Source organism: Octodon degus, unplaced genomic scaffold, assembly GCF_000260255.1.
Source record: "Octodon degus isolate 3935 unplaced genomic scaffold, OctDeg1.0 scaffold00043, whole genome shotgun sequence".
NCBI classification, from domain to species: domain Eukaryota; kingdom Metazoa; phylum Chordata; class Mammalia; order Rodentia; family Octodontidae; genus Octodon; species Octodon degus.
Genome location: NW_004524619.1, coordinates 3,099,901 through 3,124,857, shown reverse-complemented (window position 1 = coordinate 3,124,857; position 24,957 = coordinate 3,099,901). Strand labels below are relative to the sequence as shown.

Below are 24,957 nucleotides of genomic sequence, written 5' to 3'. Positions count from 1 at the left end.
ATTGGAACAACCACTAAATACTGAAGATTTTAAATCAAGAATTAATGCGATATCTTAAAATTTGTAATTATTTGTGTATTCTTTCAAAGTGGTATTATCTCTACATCCAGTTTTGTGGATTATGATTGTCCTTTTATGGGAATTCTTTTCAGACAGAAAAGCAATAATCAGAAACAAAAGAACCTAATTGCCTTTTAGCGTATGGTAATTTGAATATCTATGTGGTTTGTGAGCACCACATTCTTTCAAAATGACACAGATGAAGACTAGCTGACCCAGAACGCGCAGTTCCCAGCTCTGTGATGCATTCAGCTTGCCTCTTCATTTGCGCTTGGGGCTGCCTGGCTTCCTGTTATAGTGGACCCAGAGGAGAGTTTTGTCTCTCTGTGATGCTCTGCCTTGAGCTGTTGTTTTGCAGAGGCCTATGGTTAAAAACAAACAAACACAAAAAACAGTAGGGATTCCAAAGTGGCTCCTGCTAAAACACTCACCATTCCCTAAGCCACAGCCCAGTTAAGACCCAAGGACATGCACCCGCACTGTTCCACTTCAGCGGCCCGAAGGGCAGTTTCTGACAGGTGCTAAGCCTGTGCTGGCTCTTCATTCCACCTGGGAAGGTGGCTGCCTGTGCAGCAGAGCCTGAGTTGACCCTTGGGAGCCAGGTGGTGTACAGATATTCTCCAGCCAGCTAATGGAGCTGTTTTGCCTAATGATTGTTTTAGCAGTGTTGGCCTTAAAGTGTGGCCTACAATTAATGAGTAAGGAGTATACATGGAAATTTCTTAAGTATTTTATTTTTGTCAAAGATTCATCAAAATAATGAGCTAATTACTATTGTATCATCCATATTCTGCTTAGAGTTTCGAAGTCATGTAAGTTGCATTGATGACATAATTTTATTATTTAAAATCTTGTTGCTCATACTGTTCAAACTTTATAAATTCAAGATCCATTCATGAAGGATTAACATGATCTGTTGTTACCTGTTGCATAGTTTCCAGTGGTATATGCCTGTCCACTTAGAAATTCAGCAGTATTGGAAGGATTGAAATTATTGCAGGTAGTTCTATAAAATCTGCCAGTGTGATACATAGGTTGTTTTTACATATAATGACAAATTTTTCTCTCCTCATGAATGTGTACTTTTTAGATGTGCAGTCACATTTTAGAAGATCATTCTAAGGAGTGGACTAATTCGGATGGATTCTACTGCATGAAAACAAAGCTACTGAAATAATAGATCGTATAGTCCAGCACTGGCTTGTTTTTCAGCAAATGTAATTGTTGATGTGTACCTTCTAGCATCTTTTCATAGACAGTAAGGTGTGCTTATTTTTGACCTTTTTTCTGTCTTTTGTCCCTAGTTATGATCAGGAAAGCATCTTCAAAGGTTTTTTTCCTCTGCGTTTTGAATAATGTGGGGTTATTTTCCTCCATAGCCAAACATTTTTCTATTAATAATATTTGAACTTCAGTAAAGCTCTGAAGCCTATATTTTATAGATATGTCACATTTGAACTCTAGTTCACAAGAGAAGTAAAATTCAGCCTGACCTGTGGACTCCTTACTTCTTGATTTTGCTTGGATGAAAAGATTCTGCCTCTCCCTCCCTCACCAGACCTCCTCAGAGCAGTGCGCTGGTCCAGGAGGACTGCAGGAGCCTGCGCTGTTCCAGTGTTCCAGCACCTGCCTCACTCTCTTCACTTACGGTTCCCCAGATTACTGTAAAGTAACAAATGGTACCTCCCCTACTAAAATAATCACCTTTAATACCAAGCTGATTTTACTACCACGTGAATTTACCAGGAACAAAAATAGCATTTAATAATGGTTTTACAGTCTTTTCTAACTTAATTAGAGCATTTCAAATTCTGAACCATAAGAAAATTATTCTCCCAGTAAACTCAGTGGGTGGACATTATGATGTATTGAGAGTTAAGTTTAACTCTACAAGCTTAATTACTAATTAGCTTTAAAATAATATGTTTAGTAGTTGAAGACATTTATTTCCCTGCCATATTGGTATTAATGAAATCTTTGAGGCTAAGTGTTACACTCACACATTTTTTTTTTAATATGGAAGTTTTATGTAGGAGATCCTTCATCTATTCAGAGAAGTACTTAATTTCAGTATTTTCTTTGGAATCGATGTGGATTTTTCTAGTTTTCTTTGTAATAACTGCACTCATTAGAAAGAAGTCAAATGAAAGTGTACCTTCATATGTGTTATTATACAGTGTCTTAGTTACATTTCTCATTGCTGAAAAAAAAATACACAGTGCCCAAAGTTAAAGGAGAAAGGTTTCTTTAGCTCACAGTTTACACCACTGGCTCCTAGACAGGGTGGCACATGCAGGGGACAGTGCTACATGGCAGTGGAAGACAGCAAAAGCAACAAGAGACCTTAACAACATCTTTCTGCACCTTTTATCTCATGCAGACTACTGGGATTAGGGTGGTGCCAACCTGTCATTGAGTTGATTTATTAGTCATACACCCTTAATCCCAGCATCACATTCAGCCATCTTGGAAGAAGCCCTCTGACTGTGAAGCTTTGCAGGACATTTAGACACAAACCACAACATATGGCATGAAGTAATTTTAGTTTCGAATCACTTATCTGATGCCAAAATAAAAGTAGTTGTATCCTTGTGCCTAGAAATGGTTTTTTGACTGTGTAACTAACTGTAAGTTGGGTGGTATCTAATTTTTAGTTGACTTAATATCATTGTGGTTGTATGTTAGTATTCTCTGTAACCAAAATCTTTTTTATCCTACATATATTGCAACAAATCTTGTTCTTTAAAAACTGCTAACTGCATTTGATTTTCATATTGTTTTCCAAATGTGCATGCAGAAGATCAAGCTATATTCTTTGCGGGGCCAGCACCACACATGGTACCAGCAATTGAACCCAGGTCCTTGTGCTTGCTAGGCAAGCTGTTAGCCCGACAAGCTGTCTCTCCAGCCCTCAAGCAATATTATCTAGAGTACTTGAGTTGATTTTCACCAAGTGAAGTATCACATGACACTTAAACAAGAACCTGACAAGTTGTAGGGTGCACAGCTGTAATCCCAGCCACTTTGGAGGCTGAGATGGGAAGATCGTGAATTTGAAGCCAGCCTTGAAACTTGGCTAGACCCATCTCAAAATTAAAAGGAAAAGGGAGGGGCAGGGGAGATGGCTCAGTGGAATAAGCACTTCCCTGGCAAGTGAAAGGGCCTGAGCGCAATCCCCAGTTCTGCCAAACCAAAAAAAAAAAAATAATAATAAATAAAAATAAAAGGAAAAGGGAGAATGTAGCTTGCTGGTAGAGCACTGGTCTCGCATGCATGTGGCCCTGCATAAATCCCCAGTACGCCACACACGTACATGCACATACACTTACACAAACACAGAGCAAGAGATGGAAAAATACTAGTTTTGGATGGCCTGAAAAGTAAGAATAATTTGTACTTTTAAAAATTGTTTTTAAAAATTACATGTTGTAAAAATTAAGTGAAATTCAACTAAGTGAAATTCAAATTTCAGTGTCTATAAACAAAGTGTTATTGGAGTACAACTGAATCCTTTATGATTCCTTTCTCATTACAAGGGCAGAGTTGAGTATCTTCAGTGGAGAGTAGACTAAAATATTCTCAGGGCCTTTACAGGCCAAGTTTGTTTGCCATCAAAAAGAGAATCTGGAGATAGTCCTTAAGTGAATTTGAATTGTGAATTTTGATCCAAAAGCACCCGATTCCAATTCCAACAGTAAGAAGAGATTAATAGTCTGAATACTTCTCAAGATCTTGGAAGAAGTCATCAGCTTCAATTGTTACAGTCAAAAACTGGAAGCACAGGAGAGATAAACTAGATGAGCAAAGGGAGTGAAGGTCAACATTTGCTGATTTTTTTATAGTGCCCATGAGACAGGTGTGCTAGGTCATTAAAAAATGATAATAGTAAGCAGAATTTCATGTTCTAACCCAGTGAAACCTGTAGCTAATTTAACTTCACATGTAGTTAGTGATACGCGTGACCATGATTGTGCTGCTTGGTAATGAGGCATTAAAATGAGTTGATCAAAGAATTGGGTTTAAGTAGTGCTTCTTTTTTTAGTTAAGCCAAGACCATTAGGAGTGGGGTGGGGAAAAAATTGAGTGGAGAAAGGAATATTGAATGGAGTCAGAAACACTCTACTGTGTCTCTGAAGACCCTCAGTTTTCTTGCACCTTCCTGAAGGCAAGAAGGCCTTTCTCTAAAACCAGGCTTTGTTAACCCCTGTGTAGAAAACTACCTGGTGAAGGAAAAGGGGGGGAAGACCGGTCTGGTGAAGCCTTCTCCCACGAGGAGGAGTGGAAAGCCCCCAGTAGATTCCCACCTTCTGCTTTTGTATACATTATTTATTTCCCTCTAGTTTTTAAAGTACTTTCTCTCACCTGCCCCTGATCTGAGCTTCAGGAGAGCAAGGCCCTTTGTGTCTTGTCACTTTGTTCTTAGCATCCACTGATAGCAGTGTGTGGCCCACAGCAGGGACTAAAAACATATTTTTGCTAAGTGCGAATGGCATCTTCAGGATACAGGTGTTAGGTGCACGTCTTGCCCTCCCGCTCTGTCCCATGTGTGCCTGCATTTCCTCAGCTCTTGGTTTTCATTTCCATGCACACAGAAAGCCTTTCTCGGGAGGGTTAGGTTTGAGGGCTGCCTGAAGGTTGGCGGGTGGAGCAGCAGCCCTGGCTTAGTGCTAGATGGCAGCACTCATCTCCTAGCAGTAAGAGCCATCCTTGCTGGTCCAGGAAGAGGCTACTTGGAGAGCTTAGGCAGCTCCACATGTTTGTCAGGAGGGTGGACCCAAGTGAACAGAAGGCAGGGAGACAGGCCTGAGCCTCCCAGTCCCAGGTCATTTACCTCGTATTCACACCCTTGAAGTCACCTCTGCCCTTGGCCAGTGAATTCTTTATCCTGCCTGAAATTACTCTTTAAAGATTCACATGCCCTAGGGCTGGGGAGATGGCTCAGTGGAATAAGCACTTCCCTGGCAAGCGCAAGGGCCTGAGTTCAATTCCTGGTTATGCCAAAAAAAAAAAAAAAAAAAAAAGATTCACATGCCCTTAAAAGAAAACAGTGAAAAGTCAAGGAGTATAGGGGAGAGAAGAGGAAAAAGCAAGGACTCCTACGCACATACCTGGCCGGGGTGTAGGAGGCATGATGTGGTGAAACCACCGTGAGATGCAGAGCACCCCTCGTCTGTGTACAGTGCTCTGCAGTTTTCCAAGCACGGTCATGTACCGATTAACAGTGCTGACAAACCTTTTTAAAGCTCTCAGTGATACACAGATGGCAGCAGTACATATGCCACAAGTTCGCCACCCCTGGATTAAGCTGATGGTCAGAAGCTCTGGTGTATGGTGGTTTTAACATGTGAACTGGGGTGGGCGGAGAAGAGAGAAACCTTGAGTAGGCATGGCCTCCTGTTGGCTAAGCAAAGTATTCTTTGAAAACCGGATAGCCACCCTCCTGTGACAACCACCACACACTGTCGTGCTTCTGGGGAAGAAGCACCACCCTTTCCCCCATGCCAACAATGTGTGCCTCGTCCAGCCCACCCTGGGAAATCCTTGTCTTCATCTCACTTGCACAGCCAGCTGGCTGCCGGGGAACAAATCTTCCCTGGTTGGTTCTACAGAGGACACACCCTAATAAATACAGCGGCAAATCCATAGCCCCCCCATCAGTGTAGTGTGCATGGGATATGATCAACATGTTACACAAAATTATGCTTATACAGGGACACAAATATAATGAGAAACTGTAGGATGAAAGAGGAACCTCCCCACACCCTAGGAAGTCAATAGGTGTTTTCATTTTAATTTGAAGGATGATGCAGCAGAGAATTAATGTTCTGCCTGGACAAGTCTATTCCTTTATAAAATGGGCATGGGGTCACATGGTAGTCATTATCCTTGTTATTACTAGTTTTCAAAGACCCAAAGTTTCCATCTCTTGAAGCTTCAAGATCTGAATGTGTGTATTATTTTATCAGCAGCCAAACTCCAGAGCAGCAATCATTAATCAAGCTGTGCTTTGCTCCGTGGAAGACGTGGAAACTCATTTTCATAGGGGCATATGTAAAATTTACAGTGAAAAGTAAAAAGTAGGTCTTCCTTTTAGGCCTGCAGTTTGTGTATTCTGAAAGAGGTCATGGGACATGTGAATTATGCAGTCAGCACCAGGAGTACCTGGGTTTTTGTTTTGTTTTTTAATCTTCTGTTTATTTGGTACAAGTTCTCGCTACACAGCGCTGGGATTACAAAAGTGTGCACCATCATGTCCTGTTTTAGTAGCCGGCATGGTGCATCTGGGGTTCCGGGGCGGGCACAGCATGCGGTATCGGGGATTGAACCCAAGTCCTCACAATTGCCAGGCGGGCACTTAGACTGCTGAGTTGTCTCCCCAGCCCAAACCTGGGGTTTTTAACCCATGTACGCCCTACCACTCTGATGCCTTTGTGCCTTTCTTTTACCCCAGGAATACTGCAGATGTTCAGCTGTGCTAGAAAGTATTGCTTTTATTACAGAGAAATATCAAACTGCCTTTCCCTCTTAACTAACATCTACACTTGGTTATCACAGACCTGAGAGAAGATAATGACACTTTACAGTAAGACAGTGATTGAATTACTGCTTGTTAATTAGACGTTTTTAAATCACCTTGATCCCCTTGGAGATAAAGCTTGATATAAATAGGCAGTAATAACAGTGGTACTATGCTTAATTCAAATTGTATCTTTTGAAATTTAATTAATTTAGTAATAGTTTTAAACCAGCATGTCAGAACTCTAAATGGTCCTTACTGGGCTAGGGAGATAGCTCAGTAGAGTAAGTGCTTGCCTGGCAAGCGCAAGGTCCTGAGTTCAATCCCCGATACTGCAAAAAAAAAAAAAAAGAAAGGTCCTTAATAACTTGAAAGAATTAACAGCATCCCTTCCAGAAGTTCCCAAGCACTTTCCAGGAGTAGCTTGCCCTCTGAATAGCTGAGTTTAACCAGCTCAAGTTCCTTAAGTTCTCCTTTCCTTCTGTAGGAATGATTCAGGCCAGGTTTGACCCAGTTGGTTCTTTGGAGACTTGATTCTCCACACAAGGTGGAGCCTCTGAACTATCTGCAAGGGGTGAGGTGAGGCGAAGGAAGGCTGGCCAGTGTTTGCATTTCCAAGGCATGCACTGGAGGCAAAAGTAAATGGACAATCTCCTTGCCTGTAGAGAGCCCCTCTGCCTACTTGCAGCCCTTCCTTGTCCTGCGACTACAGAGGGTATTTGCGTATACTATGCCCTTAAATTTCATGCTGCCTGGCATAGTATAAGGATATTGCCTAAGCATGTCATCATCATACATTATTATTCATGTGGTTTAAAAAAAGAGAAGTGTTGAGTAGCATTAAGAGGCTGACATGACCAAAGGCCCAGGAGAGGATGGGGTTTTTGTGTATGCGCCCTTGAGGTAACCGTGGTGCAGGATAGTTCTTCTTCTGCTATGGACCGTTTAATGTGGGAATATTTTGTAAGACATGCCACAGTAGTTGTGCACCACAGTAATGACTCTTGCACACCAGTTGTTCACTAACAAGATATCTGGTTGCAGAAAATTGAACATAAGATAGATGGAAGGATTATTATAATTTATTTATTTTTAAAATTTATTTATTTATTTAATTTATTTTTGTGAAACCAGGAATTGAACTCAGGGCCTTGCGCTTGCCAGGCAAGTGCTTATTCCACTGAGCCATCTCCCCGACCCCGGATTATTATAATTTAAATGCACCTGAATTTACTATACAGATGCTTTCTATATAGAAAAGCACATTGTGGTAAATTAGTATTGTATATGAACTGTTAGAAATTACATAGCTTTTGCAGCTCCATTTCTAATCAAAAGCTGGGAGATGGCGGGCACTGAAAAAAAAAAAAAACAAACACCTTCCTGCTAGGTGAAGCCACACTTTCTTGGCTGCAACATGGAGGAAGCCTGTGGCATGGATGAGCCAGTTTCTAAGGAGGTGGCGTCCATGGCAAATGCTCGCTCTCTCCCAGCGGAGTCTTACTACAGCAGTCCAGATACTGAGGCGCTTGGGCTTGAGAGCAGTGCAGAGTGCTGGCGTGTTGTACAAGCTGTTCGCAGCAGTTGGCCCGCAGTTCCTGAAACTTGCAGAAGTGGAGGAGCAGATCTACTCTGAATTCCGGGAGCATTTTGAGAAACTCAAGGTAGATATGTTGGACCCAGAAGAAGTCAAATCACAATCGGCTAACGAGAAGTGGAGGCCATTCAGCCTCAAGTTTGGCAGTATTGTAGAAGACTACAACTACGGTGCTTTGCTGCGGCTGGATTATTCTCAGGACTACACAGAGGAAAGTACAGCCTTTGCCCCCAGGATACAGTCTTTTGCCACCAAAATTGCTCGGAACTGAGAAGGCTGTAACAAAGTGGTTTATATCAGTGTTCATGACAAAGAAGGCATGAAGGGAGCCAACGGAAGGAACTGGCAGTGGAGGAGAAGAGAAAGCAGTGGATAGTAGAGGAGCAAAAGGAGTCACCAGAGAAGGGGAAAGAAAAAGTGACAAAGGAGGAAAAAAAGAGAAGTGGCACGTCATCCCCAGCTGTGAAGCGCCTGCGCCTCTGTGTAGGGTAGAAGGGCCCGGGAGGCTGGAGGCTGAGACTCCAGTGGGGCTGCAAGTAGCACGGTGCTGCTTGCCAGGACCCCTCTGGTTAAATGTATGTCCTGGTTGGTGGCAGGATACCCGAAGGACCTCTGGTGAGCCTGAGAATCAGGAGCTGCTCTGGAGTTTTCTTGTATGAAATGACGTGGGAGACTACCAGTTGGGTCTTAGTTAATTGTTACTTGATGTGTTGTTTCTTGACTCTCAGTTGCTGGCCAAGTTTAAAAAAGAAAGAAATTATACAGCTTTTGCGGATAGTTTTATAATTATAGTGGAGTTCCTTTTTAGAAGTTTATGTTCTATTGCTTAAATTTCAGTATTTCTGTTTTACCAATGAATATCATATTTTACCAGACCCAAAACAGTAGTACAAGACCAAATCCAGAATTCTTTAGGGGGGTTGGTTTTTACACCTGGAAGAATGTTTGTTTTTCAAAATTATGTTTAAGCTGGGCATGGTGGTACCTGCCTGTAAACACATCACTCTGGAGGTTGAGGCCGGAGGATCGCTTTGAGTTCGAGGCCAGCCTGAACTGCATAGCAAGACCCTTACTATTTGTTTATTCCCTGAAATATAATTAAGTAAATAACCTCTGTTCCTTCAAAATTAGAAATTGTTCATTAAAACTAAACTAAAATTTGAAACGCAGTAATTTTTTAAATTTGTCAACAATTTATATTGTGATTCATTGACTTTATACCTGACTTTTTTTTTTTTTTTTTAAATACCTGACCTTTTAATACAGTTGGACCTGCCTGGCTTTTCTAGAGCCTTTTTCAACTTTCCTCAGGCTGTATTTATTTATTTATTTGGTACGGGGTCTCACTATGCAGCTCTGACTCACAGTGGTCCTCCTGTCTCAGCCTCCCCAGCGCTGGGATTACTGGCATGTGCCACCATGCTTGGTCTTGGTGGCCAGCTCAGTGTGCCCGGGGTCGGGGCCAGCACAGCATGATGCCACAGATCGAGCCCAGATCCTTGTCCTTGCTTGCAAGGTAGGCGCTTAGAGTGCCAAGCTACCTCCCCAGCCCACCACAAGCTGCTTTGCACAACGGAGCTTTACCATCTCCTCATCTGTTTAGATATGCTGGGACCACTGAGAAACTTCTAGCGATGCCAAGTCCTGATTAGGCTAGAAATACGAGTGCATTCCTTTTAAATCAAAGCATGGTTATAACTTCATAGTTCAATTCACTGCTTGCATAAAATTTCTCTTACAATTTAAAATACAGTTGTTGGTAAGATAACACACCTTAGTAAGTTGTAAGTTGTGCCTCTTAATTCTCCTAAATTATTCTTCTCAGATTTTTCCCCCATTTATTCCCCTATAAGTACATTTTCTCCCCAACGTCCTGTCTGTGCTGGTTTTTCTCAATCTCTGCTCCAGTCTCCCCTCCCTTCCTAACAAATGTGTGTTACTAAGGACTTCTAGTGGCTGAATCTGGAACTGTCTCTGTTACCCACAAGTCAGAACAGCTGGCCTGTGGAGTGTGCTCTGGGTCACAGCAGCCAGTAGAAAGTAGGACCCTACAACAGTGAGTCAGATACTACTGTTCATGAATTTTTTGCTGAATCCAAATAGTTATTTGAGTGAGGAGAAAAGGAAAGCCTGTATTGTACTGCATAGAATAAATATGCACGTTTATCCTGTGTTTATTTGGTTACCCAGTTCAGAGACAGCAGTTGAAACTTCATGTAGCAAATGCAGTCTTTTCCGAGTTTGCGACTGTGGTTATATATTAATTGAGAGTGAGAAGTGATACATTTATTGTGGCACATGAGGCTTGATTGCTTGAGACGGCCTCTCCCTGTGTCACCTAATTGTGCAAGCTGGGCGCAGCTTGCTATCCTCTGGCCTCAGCCTTGAAGAAAGCTGGGAGTGCAGGCGTGCATTACCACACCTGGCTCTCAAGGCATTTTGTAATGCCTTGTGAAGCGCTGAACCAGAGAAGATGGGACGTTGCTGCTTTACAGGATTTTAGCTCAGGTGTAGTGCATAAAAGGTTCCGGTTGTTCTGGTGTTTAGATAAAAGTTGTATAATAGGAGACCCATGTTGATCTCCGGGAACCATCCAAGCTCTGGAATGAACTCTATGAAACGTTCGCGCATACTAAGAAGTTAGAGAATTCTTGGCTTTCTGAGTGAGGATGCTAGGTCACTTATAACTCCTAATTCACTCCAGATTTATGTGGTGTTTGGCATCTGTTCTTTGGAAATAAATGATTGTTAAAATAGTTGAAAATGGTGGGGCAGGCTTATGTGATGCCAAAGAATGCTCTGGTCAAATAAGTAAGTAAGTTATGTCAAATAAGTTTGACTTATTCTTCATAATAAAATTCTGTAGAATTTTGTAAATATTTTTCCAAAAGAGTTTAAAATACAGTCAGTTGGGATAATACTTGTTTAGAAAATGTGAATTTTTTGCATTAACTGTAATTGATACATTTGGAAACAATTTGAACATAACTTGAATTTCATTTACATGCACAGTTTTTTCCATAAAAACACAAAACAAGAAAACAGCCCCAGTGAAACAAAGGTAATAAACACTTAACCTTCTCAAATGTCTACCAGCGATCTTTAGTCACTTATGTGTTAGTAACTATACCCATCTGTACCTTGTTACAACTTTCCATTTGATTTCAGAGATATCTTCTACCACTCACAGCAGCCCACAAGATGACTTTTGGGTCTTTTTCAAGATAGAGTGTCCATTTATTGTAGTAATATCGTTCATTCTTTAACCATTTAGTATCAGTACCATGGTACTGCTTTTATGTGATTCCTATCTTTTTAAAAATGTCATTTTGAAATTTTTGAATGTTGTGCTTTTAGCCCTATTTTCTCTGTACGCCCTGTGGTTTTATTAAGCAGTTTTACAAAATACAGTGATTTTTGCAAACATATATGTAGCATTGTTATGGAGCTGTGGTACTGTAGTTATGTTCTCCGCAACTACCCAAGATGAACAGATGCCCAAATACAGAGCTTCCGACTCTGTGGGCTCCACAGACGTTATCGCCCACCCTCTAGTACCTTCTCCTCACGCATCTGTACATATCTGACATACTTGCTCTTTCCTTTCCTCTGGCCACTCCTTTATCTCTGTACTCATTCCTCTGTTAATTTGAGCAATTCTGGAGCATCACTGGAATGCTCATTTATCTTCAACATTCCTCCCCCTGAAATGTAAACATTCTTTCATTTTATCTGCTACTACTGTGCAGAAAAACCCTATTTTTCAAATGCCAGAGCCAAGTATTACTTAGTTTCTAGTTTCTACTGGTTATGTCTCTCACAAGACCTTCCTTGCTATAACCACAAGCTCAGCCCCACTAAGGTGGAGCTCTGCAACCTCAGCATGTTAACATGCTATAAGACACTGCGCTAATACTTGGAACTATGGGGTGTGTCTCTCATCTCAACCCGTTTGCTCTCTGCACCATCTTGGGCCCTTCAGTGCCCACAGCAGTTCTGTCATGGAGTCCTACTCTTCTTCCTGCGTAATCTTGTCTGTCTGTCCCTCCCTCTTTCCCTCCCTCCCTCCCTAACATGTTGGAAAGCAGTGGCCCCACCTACCTCCTCTGCCCACTTCTGTGCTAATAATACTAGTAATACTACCAGTCTGTGTGTAGTACCTTTCAAGAGTTAAAAATCCATCTGCTTTTGTTTGTCCTGTTTTGAATGCCTTTTCCTCTTGTGCAATTACTTCTTGTGTCAAGACCAATCATAGTGTTATGGAAAGGCAAAGGCTTTGAGGTCAAATAAAGTACCACTTCCATTATTTATTAATTACAGTCCGTTTGCCTGTCATCCCAGATGACCTCGAGAAAGTGATTTTCTTCTCAGATCTTCTGTCTTCACATCTGTAAAACAACCTCTTCAATATCCACCTCACATATATAATGTGAGCATTAAGTGAAATAGAAAGCAGCGCACGCATGTGGAGGTGTCAGATTACTTTCAACTTGATTCATTCAACCAATACTTGTACTGTTTATAACTACAGCTTGGCATAAGGTAGGCGACCTGGCTCCCTACTAGGTCAGCCATCCCCTGGCTGCCCCCCGCTGTGTCCTCAGTGCACTGGGCTCTGCATTCAATCATAATTGCCAGAGGAAGGAAGGAAAACTGTGAGGAGGGCCCATTGCTCGCCCAGAGTCCCACCAGCTGCAGGAGGCCCACACACCCATGTGCCCTGCAGAACAAGGCTCTGTGCTCAGGGAAGACTTGCAGATGCTGTGTGAGCTAAGGGTGAGTGGGCCCCTGCTGTGGACAAGAGATAGGAATTCTTCACTGACCTAGTTTAGTTACAAATACGTGCTGTAATTATAAATAGGCATTCTAAAATGGTGAAAAGATATGCTGGCATTTCCAAAGGAAATGGTACAAATATTTAATAACAGGTGTGACAAAATCATCTCTACTAAGTTCTGGAAGTGTTTCTTCCTGCCTTGTTTGCACTTTGCTTGTTGTAGTTGTGGGCCTCTCCTCTGTTGGCTGGTTCCCTCTGGAACTCCTCTTCAATACCATCTGTAAATGGCTGCTGCTGTTTACTTCCAAGCCTGGAAAGAATGTATTCTTACTCTGTGTTCTCCACACTGATATATTCACCACATATTTTACATACTGTCCATGAGGAGGTGGGAAGTATATCCACTCTTGTATCAGAAGAGAAGCCTCTGTATCGAAACCTCAGCTACCAGTGAATCCTTCTGTCATCAGTGTGGGTCCTCATTGTGCCATGAGTGCCTTAGCATCAGCTATCCACAAATGGGCTGGGGCGGGAGAACGCTTAACTTTGTCACACCCCGTCGCTCATGGCTGTAATAACAATGCCTTGTTTTATTGTAGTGATTTTTTTATTGACCTGTTTTCTTGTCTGCCATTGTCCCAGAGTCATCAACAGTTTTATTTCTCCTCAGCACTTAGCTCCGAGTCTCCCACGGAGAGCTGCCCTGAATAACATTGTCCTAAGACCAAATGACCCTCCGGGTTGTGGAGCAGATGCACACATGCTTCCCTGTTCACACCTTTGAGATGAACATTTCTTCAGCTGTGCATGTATTTACAGCTACAAGGTGCCTAAGTATTGAACCTTTGGTGATTATTTCCTGTGAAGATGCTTCTGTGAATAATAACTAAGTGTTTTTCTGAGCCTCATCATGGCAGGCTTTCCAGGTAAAAACTAAAATTAGTGAGGAGTGTTGGAAACTCTGCCAGTGAACATATGAGAGGAAGGCTCACTCAGCTAGTTTGGGGTCACCAGCACATGATTTTCCAGGCCTGCTGGGTGAACGGGAGTCAGCATCTGCATTTGCAGGTGTCTTCGTTCAGCCAGGTGCTCCACAGGTGTCCTTTCATTTAGTCCTTGTATTATAAGGTGCAGTGTCTTTAGTAAGCGTGTTTTGCAAATAGGAAATTATGGCTCTGTGAGATGAACTGTTGTCCTAGATGACAAAGCAATAAGCAGCAGAGTCAGGATTGGAACTCAGATCAGTTTGTGCTCCTTTTGTGTCTACCTCCCTGCTTTCAAGAGTATAGGAGCCGCCCTCCTGCCAGGTGATTGATGGGTTGTGAGCCCGACTCTCTGCTGCTCTGTTCTTCATTCCTTCTCTGTTGTTCCTGTTGGTTTGTTTGCTTCATGACTAGGTTTGTATTATTGCTTGTATTTTTTCTTTTTCCTGTTGAGTGATGGAGGCGTGGTTGGTCAGTTCTTTGATTCTGAGCCATGACAGCCACCAGCCTTGCCTGAAGAAGTCCTTGCTGCTTTCCATCTCTCATTTGGCTTGACATCAAAGCTGGAAAAGGTTACTGATGCTGGTCTGAGCCTTCTAGATTCGGCATAATAGAGTTCCTAACTACTCATTTTTATCGCTGCCTATTCAGTATGTCAAGCTGTAAAATCGAATATTTTAATTTGTAGGAATGACTCAGATTTTGAAAAAACTGTGAAAATACTTAATTTCAAAGTGCAGACTCTACCACTAGACTGTGGATTTCCTGAATATAGGGCCTGTATTCAGAGCTCTCTGTGAATAATGAAGATTTATTATTAAACTTAGGATGTTCACTATGGCTTTTTTTTTTTTTTTTGACAATAGAAGTAGTTGCTAAATGATGTTTAACTTTTGAACCTAGTATGCTTCCTAAGTAGTGTGTTGGATTGTACTTTAAGTAATTGTAGTAAGAATGTGATGTTTTATTAGTCTGTAATCCAAGCATTCTGGCAGGCTGAGGCAGTAAGATTGCAAGGTCAAACCCAACCTGGGCAACTTAGTAAGACCATAAATACAAAATAAAAAGGGCTAGAGATGTACAGGCCCGGGTTCAATCCCCAGTACCCCTCCCCCCTAAAAAAATATTCTGTAGGGTATTTTTGTATTTAAAATAGAATGGCCATGTAAAATATATGATTAATATTATAATGCAAATATTGGAATCAACACTAGGACAGGCACCAGTAAACCTGAATCTAGCTAGTCCATCCCATAGAGATTCTAGAGCTAACAAGATTACTTCAGGCAGGTCTTTCGTGGCTTTTTGGTGAGTGAATTTACTGGTCCACAGTACCCAGATCCTTTTTATTTCTTTGAGCTTGGCCCCTTAAAGCAAGCAATTTGATACAAGAAATAAAATTGCATATTATAAAACATTGACAAAACATTAAAAATACCAGCTATTGTTAGTGTCATTTGTGATAAATGGCATTGCATAAATGCTGCATTTTAATTTTTATTGTACATTTTAAACTAATTTTCAGATGATGTTTGGGTTGAAATGCATAAAAGTATAGGTATTGGAACTCTGTGAGGTTGAATATGTTAAAATGATGAGCAAACATGTGATTTAAAGCTCACATCAGAGGAGCACATATACTTATTTATAGCTTTTCACAGTGACTCATACTTAATGCAGTATTGTCTCAGGATTCAAGTTTAGAGTCCTACTGGCCTAATCACACCTGGAACATAATACTATTCAGTTTTTCTGAAACCATTATGTGGGGAGGTGTGATTGTATCATTTTCGCCTACACCCGTTGGAGTCATGGGAAGTCAGATCAAGTGCTTTGCATCATCACGGCTTGTTTTAGCAGGGCCGGTGAGTGAGGCTGGAGGGTGTCTGACTGTCAGGCGTAAAGCTGTGTCTGGATATTTCTTTGCAGATGATTCAGTCCCTCAAGGCGCTGATTGAGAATGCAGATGCTGTGTATGAAAAGATCGTGCATTGTCAGAAGGCAGGTAAGTGAAGGCTTCTTTTCTTTAAACATTCATAGCATCATTTTGCCTCTGGAGTATGTCACCTTTTTCATGCTTCTATCAAAAAGTTAGATAAAATTTTTCCATGGCTAAAGAAAATATTAGTTCAGTGAGGATTTAAAAAAAAAAAAAACCCACCTGGAGGCAGCTTTCAAAATACATCAGCACTGATCTAGGCTGTGGACTGGGACTCACTAGGTATTGAAACTTCCCAGGCAGTGTTTCTAATGTGCAGCCAACCTGGGTGTCACTTGTGCTGCAGGTCTCTGCTGGTCAGCGTGACTCTTGACAGTTGCCATGAGTGTCCAGTACACAGGAGGCTGGTGAGGTTGAATGGCTCCTTAGGACAGTGCGCACCAGTTACGATGTTGAATGCACTGGCATTTGCAAGTGCTATGAAATTACTAATTTAATATACAAATATTGTACTATATTATGAAATTCAGCTATGTAAACAACCAAATGTTCCTCTACTTTCAATGGGGTTATGTTTCAATGGGGTTATATTGCAAGTTGAATCCTGAGTCAAAAATGTATTTTTTTTAAAATGTGTTCAGTCCCCCTGGTCTGCTGAGCACTGTGTACAGCAGCGCTGCACTGTGGAGTTCGGGTGCTGACCCTCCTGGCCACGCGGCTGGCTGGGCGCTTTGGCTGCAGCTGCTCCCCAGTCTTGGGCGAGAGTGCAGAACTTGTGAGCCTGAGGAAAGATTGGAATTCAAAATCCGAACGATGGCTTCTCCTGAATGTGTACCACTTTGCACCATCGTGAAGTCCCAAGTTCACAGGTTGAGCCATCACAAATTAAAGACTAGCTGTGGTTTAATTTTAGCAGAAATAGGATTTGAAAATCCAGAATTCTCCATTGTAATAAAATATGTAAAATGGAGGAGTTTCAGTTTGGGTTTGACTACCAGATTGGAAAATTCTGATGCAGGAGGGTATTTTTAAATCTTAAATAAGAATAACTGTGCTTGTTTTCCAGGGGTGTTTTTGTTTTTTTTGGTCATTGTGTTGAAAGACTATATTATTAGGCTGAAAAAAAGTTATCTTTTATTTCAGAAATCAAGTAGTTTAACATAGATTAAAGACAAAGTTATGTGACCGTTTTCCTTTTCATATTTATCAGAAGAATAGTCATATTAGTGATTAATGGATACACTCCAAAATCTTCATCCTGAGGGCTGGCCAGATAGCTCAGCAGACTAAAGCACCTGCTTAGGCAGACACTGGGACCCAGGTTCCATCCCCAGTGTGCCGTGCTGACCCCACCCCCAGGGCGCACTGAGATGGCAACTGAGCCTGGGTGTGGTGGGATGAACTTGTAATCCCAGTGCTTGGGAGGATGAAAACAGGAGCATCACTACAAGTCTGAACTGTGCAGTGAGACCCTGTAGACCCTGTACTAAATGCATAAAATAAAAATACCTTCATCTTGCTTTTTTCTTCATGTGAGAAAAATACTGTTAGCAAGATGATCCTTCCTACTTCTAGCGCTTTCCAAGCTAATTTTCCCTACAACCTCACAGTTAAAACAAATTTCCTCAAACACCGTTTTTATCATGTCCCTGCCCTACAGAAAATCTCCCAGTGGCTCATGAGGGTATCTGGGGCCATATCTACATCCCTAACTGCACATATGAGATTGCCAACCCGCTGGCCTACCAGTTGCCAATATTACTTACAGTTCATTACTTATATCATTTGTCTGTTCATTAAGTAGATATGTTTTGAATTTTATTTGGATAAAGTATGTGGTAGCTGTTGAACACCAAAATAAGAAAAAAATAAGTTTGGGGTTTGCCTTATGAACCTTCAAATGAACAGGGCATACAATAATAAATACAGTCTCTTAAGAATTCACTGTGTATTACTTAGGAGTCTCAGCCTAGTTTCTCAGGCAGTGGGAAGAACCCTGACTTTTGAGCAGAACAAGAGGGCACCGAACTTTAAAGTAATGGGCATAGTATGGTAGCTGTGTGCAGAGAATTTCAAAAGTCAGAACCCTATTGATGGTAGGAGGCATTGGCAGTAGTTGAAGATGGTGTTTATAGGAACAGTGAGGAAGGAAAGGAAGTGTTAGAGGCCATTGCCCCTCCCCTCCAGGCTGCCGTCTACCTTGCCGATCGCCTGTGTGTTCCTGCTTCATCAGATTTTCATAAGCCTTCTCTGTGGTGAGATCGTTCTGTCCTCTCTGCTAACCTGTAATACTCTTTCCCTTTTCCAAGTTGTCTGTCTCTCAGGAGACCTGTCATGATTCAGCATCTGTTCGTAAGCATTCTGTTCAACTTTTTATATCATTTCTTTCCTGCAGTTGATGGAGCTTCTTCAGTTATTGTGTGTGTTACTAATGCATTCCGTCTTTCAAAGAAAAAGCAATAGAACAGAATTTCAAAAATGCTAGGAGAATTACAATGATTAATACATTGCATATTGTTGTTTTCCAATTAGCTATTCAGAGTATAAAATATAGGCAAGGTGTCTTGTCCAAACAACATTAGCAGGAACCTTTCTTTTCAGTGAATTAAGAGAAACTAGCTATAACACTATCTTAACTATTTTGTGAATAAATAGATTTTTCCCCCTTCATCTTTTCAAAAGGATGCCAACTTCCTATGACACCAAGATTGCATATTATTTTCTAGGTCTTACCTGTGACATCTGTTTCAATGTCCTCTGCAGAATAGCAGCTCAAATATTAACCAACTAAATGTTATTTGATTCTGTTTTATTTCTTAAATATATGTATAAGAATTTTGGACTTTGTGTAATTCAGAATAACTTCATCAGAAAAAAAATTAGTAATTTGAGTACCTATTCTTTGCAAATTCATTGCTTTATGTAATTGGATAATTTCTATTAAAATTGCTTTATGTTGTTCTGTTTGATTTTGGTAAGGGATGTGTGTCCTTGTACTTAAAAACTGAAAAGTCTTCCCTTAAGGAGTTTCCAGGGTAGATGGAATAAGGAACAACCACTTAGGTGCTCTGCACCTAACGCCCTGGAGAAGCTCCTCCTATGGCTTCACAGTTTCTGGGGAGGCCTGCACAGCTCTTCTGTTACCTCAAGTACTTATGTAGACTCTTTTGGTCTTTTGTTTCTTATCTTTACAGTTACTATGAGGCTGTGTAGTCATCAATCACAGGAGGAACCACTAATTACGTTGTGTGCAGAAGATGTTGGCATAAAATTTTACTTTTGATAAGTGATTGGTATTACTTTGCTTGCAGAATTTTAATCTTGTGAAGGAAAATATAGGTCCCTAAAATACTGCCCAAGCAAAAGGATTTAGAAGTATTGTAACTTTTAAAACACAAATTTACAATCTTATTAGATGAAAATAATTTAAGGAATTAGTGGACCCTAAGGAGTCAGAAGCCATCTCCAAACATACCAGAAGTCCATCCAGTTGGGACAGGTTTCATACTCAACATAGTTATGTTAGTTGTCTTTAAGGAAGGGAAATGGGGATGCTGTTGTTAAAGAGAGGAGATTGGGGTGAGGGATGGAGGCTGGCCAGTGAGGACCTCCAGCCAGCCAGGGCCAGCGGCAGAGACAGAGATGGGAAGGGACCAGGAGAGCAAAGGGACAACTCAGTGAGGGGCAGTTAAAGAGCATTGTGTAGGAAAGGGAAGGACTTCTCTCCTGGGAGAGTAAAAAAATGGATATTGAGAGAAATTCTTAGGAGAACACCAGCTTTTCGGGGCTGGCGGGGGTTTTCAAGACAGGGCCAAGCATGGGGATATTTGTTCAGAATCAGGTCAGCAGCACTAGTCAAAGCGACCTGTTAAATTTTGGGTCATGTGGGGGGTGCTGTGGCTTACAGTCCAAGCCACCAATGTTGTTACTGTGTATCGGATGTTGGAGTATGTTTTCTAGATTTTTTCTGTCCTGAACAAAGAATTGGTCAAGATAAGGGTACATGGCAGTGGCTGGATTTTACATTTATTAAAGGTAAGAAAAGAAATTTGCTTTCTAGAGTGGGTTTGGGCCAAGAAAAAGTAGGAGTGCACTCTGCAGTGTGAGGGTGGACTGCCATGAGGAGACATAAGTAGCGAAGAGTTCCTTGTCTTCTCTCCTTCTTGTATGCCCCATTCTTCAAGTTAATGACAGGTCTGTGGCGTCCTGTGAAAAACCTGCTGCAGTTTGAAGAGAAGTACCTCTGCAGAATTCAGAACTGCTCTGTGTACCTGTCCTGGGTTTTTGTAATCGTTGAGGTTACACCCATTTCCCCAGCCGGTCGGCCACACCCTCCTGGGATTTCGTGATTAACAGTGCCGCCGCTTTCCAGTTACTCCTAGCTGCAGGCTAGCTGCTTGTCTCGCTCTCTGTGACTAAGGAAGCTATAAATAACAGCTATCCAAGAATAAGCCTGTGTAAATTAACCTAGCCAGATAACACTCCACACCTCGTCACCTGTGGTAGTAGGTAAGTGGTAAGAAACACGTGTAAGAGACCTAAACAGAAAGCTGTAGAGGAGGAAGGGTTGCAAGAGTTCATTTTATGAAAATTTCTCACATCCTGTCAGGAAAAATACCTTTTTCACTTTCTAATATCTCTAAGTGTCCCAAACAGTATCATCTCTTAGAATTGCAGTTTTTTTTCCTCCTCATCACTGAATTAGTCTGCTTTCTAAAGGAGAGGGAGATGGTCTGAAAAGAAACTCAGACTATACTACAGTGAGTTGGGTGTTTTTAATCAGGTGACTGGAAATTTTCTGGAGGAGAATAATAAATCAATAACATATTTCCTGAAAATTAACACATACATTGAATTTTCACTTCCACCTAAAGCCTCATTAAATGGCAAGAGTTTTTTTTAAGGCACAAATCCATAAGGACAAAGAATAGGAGCAAACAAACCTTGGACGCTGAAAAACAGCTGGACAGGTGATAATTGACTGAGGAAGTGGTAATTGGCTTAGTTGGTGATCCGAGAAGGCGAGCAGTGGTGGTGTACAGGGAGCAAGGAGCAGTCTGACTTACCCTGCAGGGTACCAGCTCAGTGTGGAGATGCCAGCTGCCTGCTGAAACTGGGACAAGTCAGACATCAGAGAACTTCTGTTGGAAAGCCGGATTAGGAGGAGCAGTTAGGCCTGTGTCCCAACAATGGGGAGGTTAAAAAGAGCAAAATTTTCATCCTTCATAAGGGACGTTTAACAGGCAATGCTTGAGAAAAAAGTCTTAACAATCTAAGCATGTTATACTTAGAAACATGGATATAAATACCTAAAAAAAAAACAAAATTAGTTCAGGGGTTTGAAATTTGGCTGCATCTGGAAAGAGGGAATTGATAACAATTATTTGTCTCTTTAATCTGGATACTTACATAAGTCTGATCAAAACAAAAACCTAAATTGCAAAGGATAAAGAAGGAAGGAATTGAAAGACAGAAGCTGCCATGGGAAGTAAAGGTGTTCCTGGAGGCGGGTCTGCACCCCAAGTCGTGAGGACCGTGCACAGAGAGAGGCTGGTGCTGGCTGCCCCTGGTCCATGGGACCATCAGGACAGCTGCGGTCCTTACCAGGTGGCAGCTGTGCACGCTTCCTGCGTGGGTTCTGCACTTTCACAATGACTGTGACCAGAAAGGATCGCACGCTAAATGAAAGAGAAGCCAGCCGACTGCAAACCTCTATAAATTCAAGCTTCTTTCTGAAGCTCTAAGGGGTTCTCCAGCATAGCTGTGGTTACACCATTTATGAACAAAGTGCAGCACAAAGTAATTTCCCAAATAATGAAAGACGTAATCATCCTTCATTGAAATCAGCTTAATGGAAATTTTTCTGTAACCGGTCTTACCCCGGCTTTCTTAAATTTGATAAGCCAAAAGTTATTTGAGCATTTGTGGTGTTGATGACTGAGGATCATCCTGAGATGCATCATCCGTAATTAGTCTGCAGTTGGATGCAGTGATTCCCCCAGCAGCCTTTGAGCTTGGAAGTCCCTTCACCTGTGCCCTCGGTAACCTGCTTGCTGTGCCTGTTCAGCTCCCTTCCTGGTGTTCAGAGTTTGTCCATCTCCTTTTATTCAGCTCTCACTTCCTCCTGTTCCTTAGCGCTGCATTGCTGCTATGGCCACTCTCTTATTTACTCTTTGCCTCTTCTAATCCGCTGAGCAGCTGCCATCCCCTTGTGACCATGCTTGATGGATTTGGCTTCCCGAAAGGCAGATGAGCATGATGTTAGGCCAGCCCTCCCTGATCTGGATTTGCTCAGCTAATGTACTTTCTTGTAAGTGCCTTGGTTCCCAGAGTGCTCTGAGGAGCTGAGGTTATGAGACGACTAACCTGTCACCGCCATCCTTTGGTCCCCTTGCATCATTGCCTAGCCCACTGCCATCAACAGAAAATCACCTGTAAGATTTGCTCGGGAAGCATTTTGCTAGTGTGGTGTTCAGGACGATTTGGAAAAGGAGACTGGAAAGGCTTTTAACTTTGCTTTTTTTGTTTATGTTATAGTGTTTCTCAGCCCTGTTTTACAGAAGTAAAAGCTGCCTCTCTGGGAAGTCAGAGACCTGTGACCTCATACCTTCTGTGTGTTGTGTTGAGTGCGACTGTAGGTTAGTCACTTGACCTGTCTGCCTCATTTTCTTCCTCCTAAGTAGTGTATGACTCCTTGGTGGTTCTAAAGTGCAGGGACCTAAGGTCAGTGGCCTAAGTAGCAATTTTTAAATGGCTTCCATACAGTTACTTTAGAAAACTACAAACAGGTTGATGCATACAGTGTCACGGGATACAGAGTTTGCAGTCCATCAACGTAAGTTTTTTAAATTGTCAGGCAGGAGCTTAGACTTCTGAGCTGCCTTCCCAGCCCTCAACATTGAGTTTTGAAGTTAGCTCCCGACTTTGAAGGTGAGGAGTGATGGTCTCTTAAGACTGGGAACCCACGTCAGAATCCCTAGGAAACCCAATCGGTGTTCTCAGATCCAAAAATCAGTGAGCTCACATTCCTCTTCAAGGCTGAATGTGGACTCGCTACCTCCTCCTCCACCCATGTATTAATTAACTAATAATTAATGAAAACATGGGAAGCCCAGGCAAGGTCATCAGTGGCTCATCCTCTCTCTCCTGCCCACCTTCTTCCTCCTTTGGTCCTTCAGCATGACCTTCCTTGCTGATAAGAGATCCTAGAGAAATGATCCCAAAGGTGACAGCTCATTTGGGACAGACTCACCAGACCCTGTCTCATGTACTAAGCCCTTACCATGTGCTAAGACAACCGCTAATTTTCACATTCATAATACAAAAAAAAAACACAGTCATGCATTTGCACATGTGCTCCATGATAAGGTGTTACATTAATTGACTATTGAAGATAAAGAAAAGATAAAAGGTTTCTGCTGTCCTGGAGTTAATGAAACACAGCCAAGCACCTGACATAGCTAATAGGTGTGAGGGAAGCGAGTGGGAAGGAGCCTTCCTTTCCCAGAAGTGTGTTGGTGGAAGGAGATAGAACTTGAGCTCTTGAGAGTATGCACGATTCATATCAGAGAAACAGGAGAAGCAAGTGAAAAAACATAGAAAGCTTAATCATCAAAGTTTGTGGGCAGGGTGCATGCAACACGCTAACCTGTTTGAAGGAAAGTACTTAATCAGGAAACAACGGAAATTAGGATTGAAAATTCAGTTTGGGCTTTTAATGATGTAAGTCTTTGCCTTTCTATTCACAGTGAAAGCATTTTGGGCAATTTCTAGGCTGTTCCCCAAAGCCTTCAAGGACTACTAGTCATGCTCTGGGCAAGCTACTTCATCACAACACAACTTGTACTCTTCAAAGATGCTTAGAGCACTTGGCACACTAGATATGCTTTGCTTTTTTAGCTCTGCATGTTCCAAGCTTATTTTGTTATAAAGCCACTGTTTAAAATTCTGTCAAGTGTCTTGAACACTTCAGGAAACTATTTTAGGCAATGAAGTCACTAAATAGGGACCCACTCAAAGTCTTACAGATTGGCTTAGCTCTTTCCTGTGTGCTCCGTGACCCAGTACTACTACCAGTAATAGAACGTAGATGCCCAGAGTGTTAGCACAGGAAGAACGGTGGGGAACGATACTATCAGGTATGTGTGCCATCACAGTGGGCTGGTCAAGTGGAAAGAGCTGGGGAGTTACCAAAGCAGCATCACTGAAGGGGAGTGGAGCTCACGCTACAGAGAGAATTGGCTCTTGCCCCAGTGGGAAAGCTATCCAAGTGCCTGAGTCCTCTATGGAAGAAAGAACAGGTAGAAAATAGAAATAATTCTTGGGTATGATTATGAGACTGATTCAGAACTGGTTATTTTCACCCTTAAAGCTTAAATGCATCCCCTGCATACTTTATTCCTTACTCTGCTCTGTCTTACCTTTTTCTATAACAATTGTTATCTTTTAACATATGATTAGCTAGGTATGGTCGATCATTCCTGTAATCCTAGCACTCGGGAGGCTGAGGTGGGAAGATCACCATAAGTTCAAAGCCAGCCTGGGTAATAGTGAGTTCAAGGCCAACCTGAATTACATGGCAAGACCCTGTCTCAAACACACACCCACAAACAATTAATTCATGTTCTTAGATTACTTCCTATCTTCTTCCTAAAGGAATTAAACTCTGAGGGCAGATAATCCATTGTTCATAACATGTACCAAATGCCTAGAGTGGTGCCTGACACACATCTGACTCTCAGTAAATATTTGTTGAGTTAAATTGAACCAGTGTGCTATAGTTACTTGTTTGTGCATTTACTCTTGAGTCTGCCCAGAAAGCAGAGCGTCTGCAGATAGATGAACAGGATACAGGCCCCCCTTGCACAGCTCTAGGCCCAGTTTTGGAGGTGAGGTGAGAGTAGGGTAGTACTGAGAGCTTTGCTGCAGCTTTGACCCACAGAGTCGGTCGCAGAAATGGGGTGATGCTTGAACCAGATTTTAAGACGGGCTGTGTCAAGGAGGTGGTTTGTCTTAAGAACCAAGGCAGGGGGCTACAGGCTTCAGGCAGAGAGAGGCTGGATGTGGGGTAGGAGGAGAGAAAGA

General features: G+C 41.9%; 1 protein-coding gene and 1 pseudogene across 2 annotated transcripts in view; both read left to right on the top strand.

The window, feature by feature from the left end:
• The window catches only part of Plcl2 (phospholipase C like 2), a 217,857-nt gene that overhangs the window by 139,949 nt on the left and 52,951 nt on the right, over positions 1-24,957 (top strand). For both annotated transcript variants that reach the window (XM_004631598.1, XM_023715750.1), the window contains exon 4: positions 15,864-15,939. In XM_004631598.1, the coding sequence (XP_004631655.1) occupies positions 15,864-15,939 (76 nt within the window). The remainder of the gene's footprint in view (positions 1-15,863; positions 15,940-24,957) is intronic.
• Positions 7,995-9,031, top strand: LOC105742221 (annotated as a pseudogene).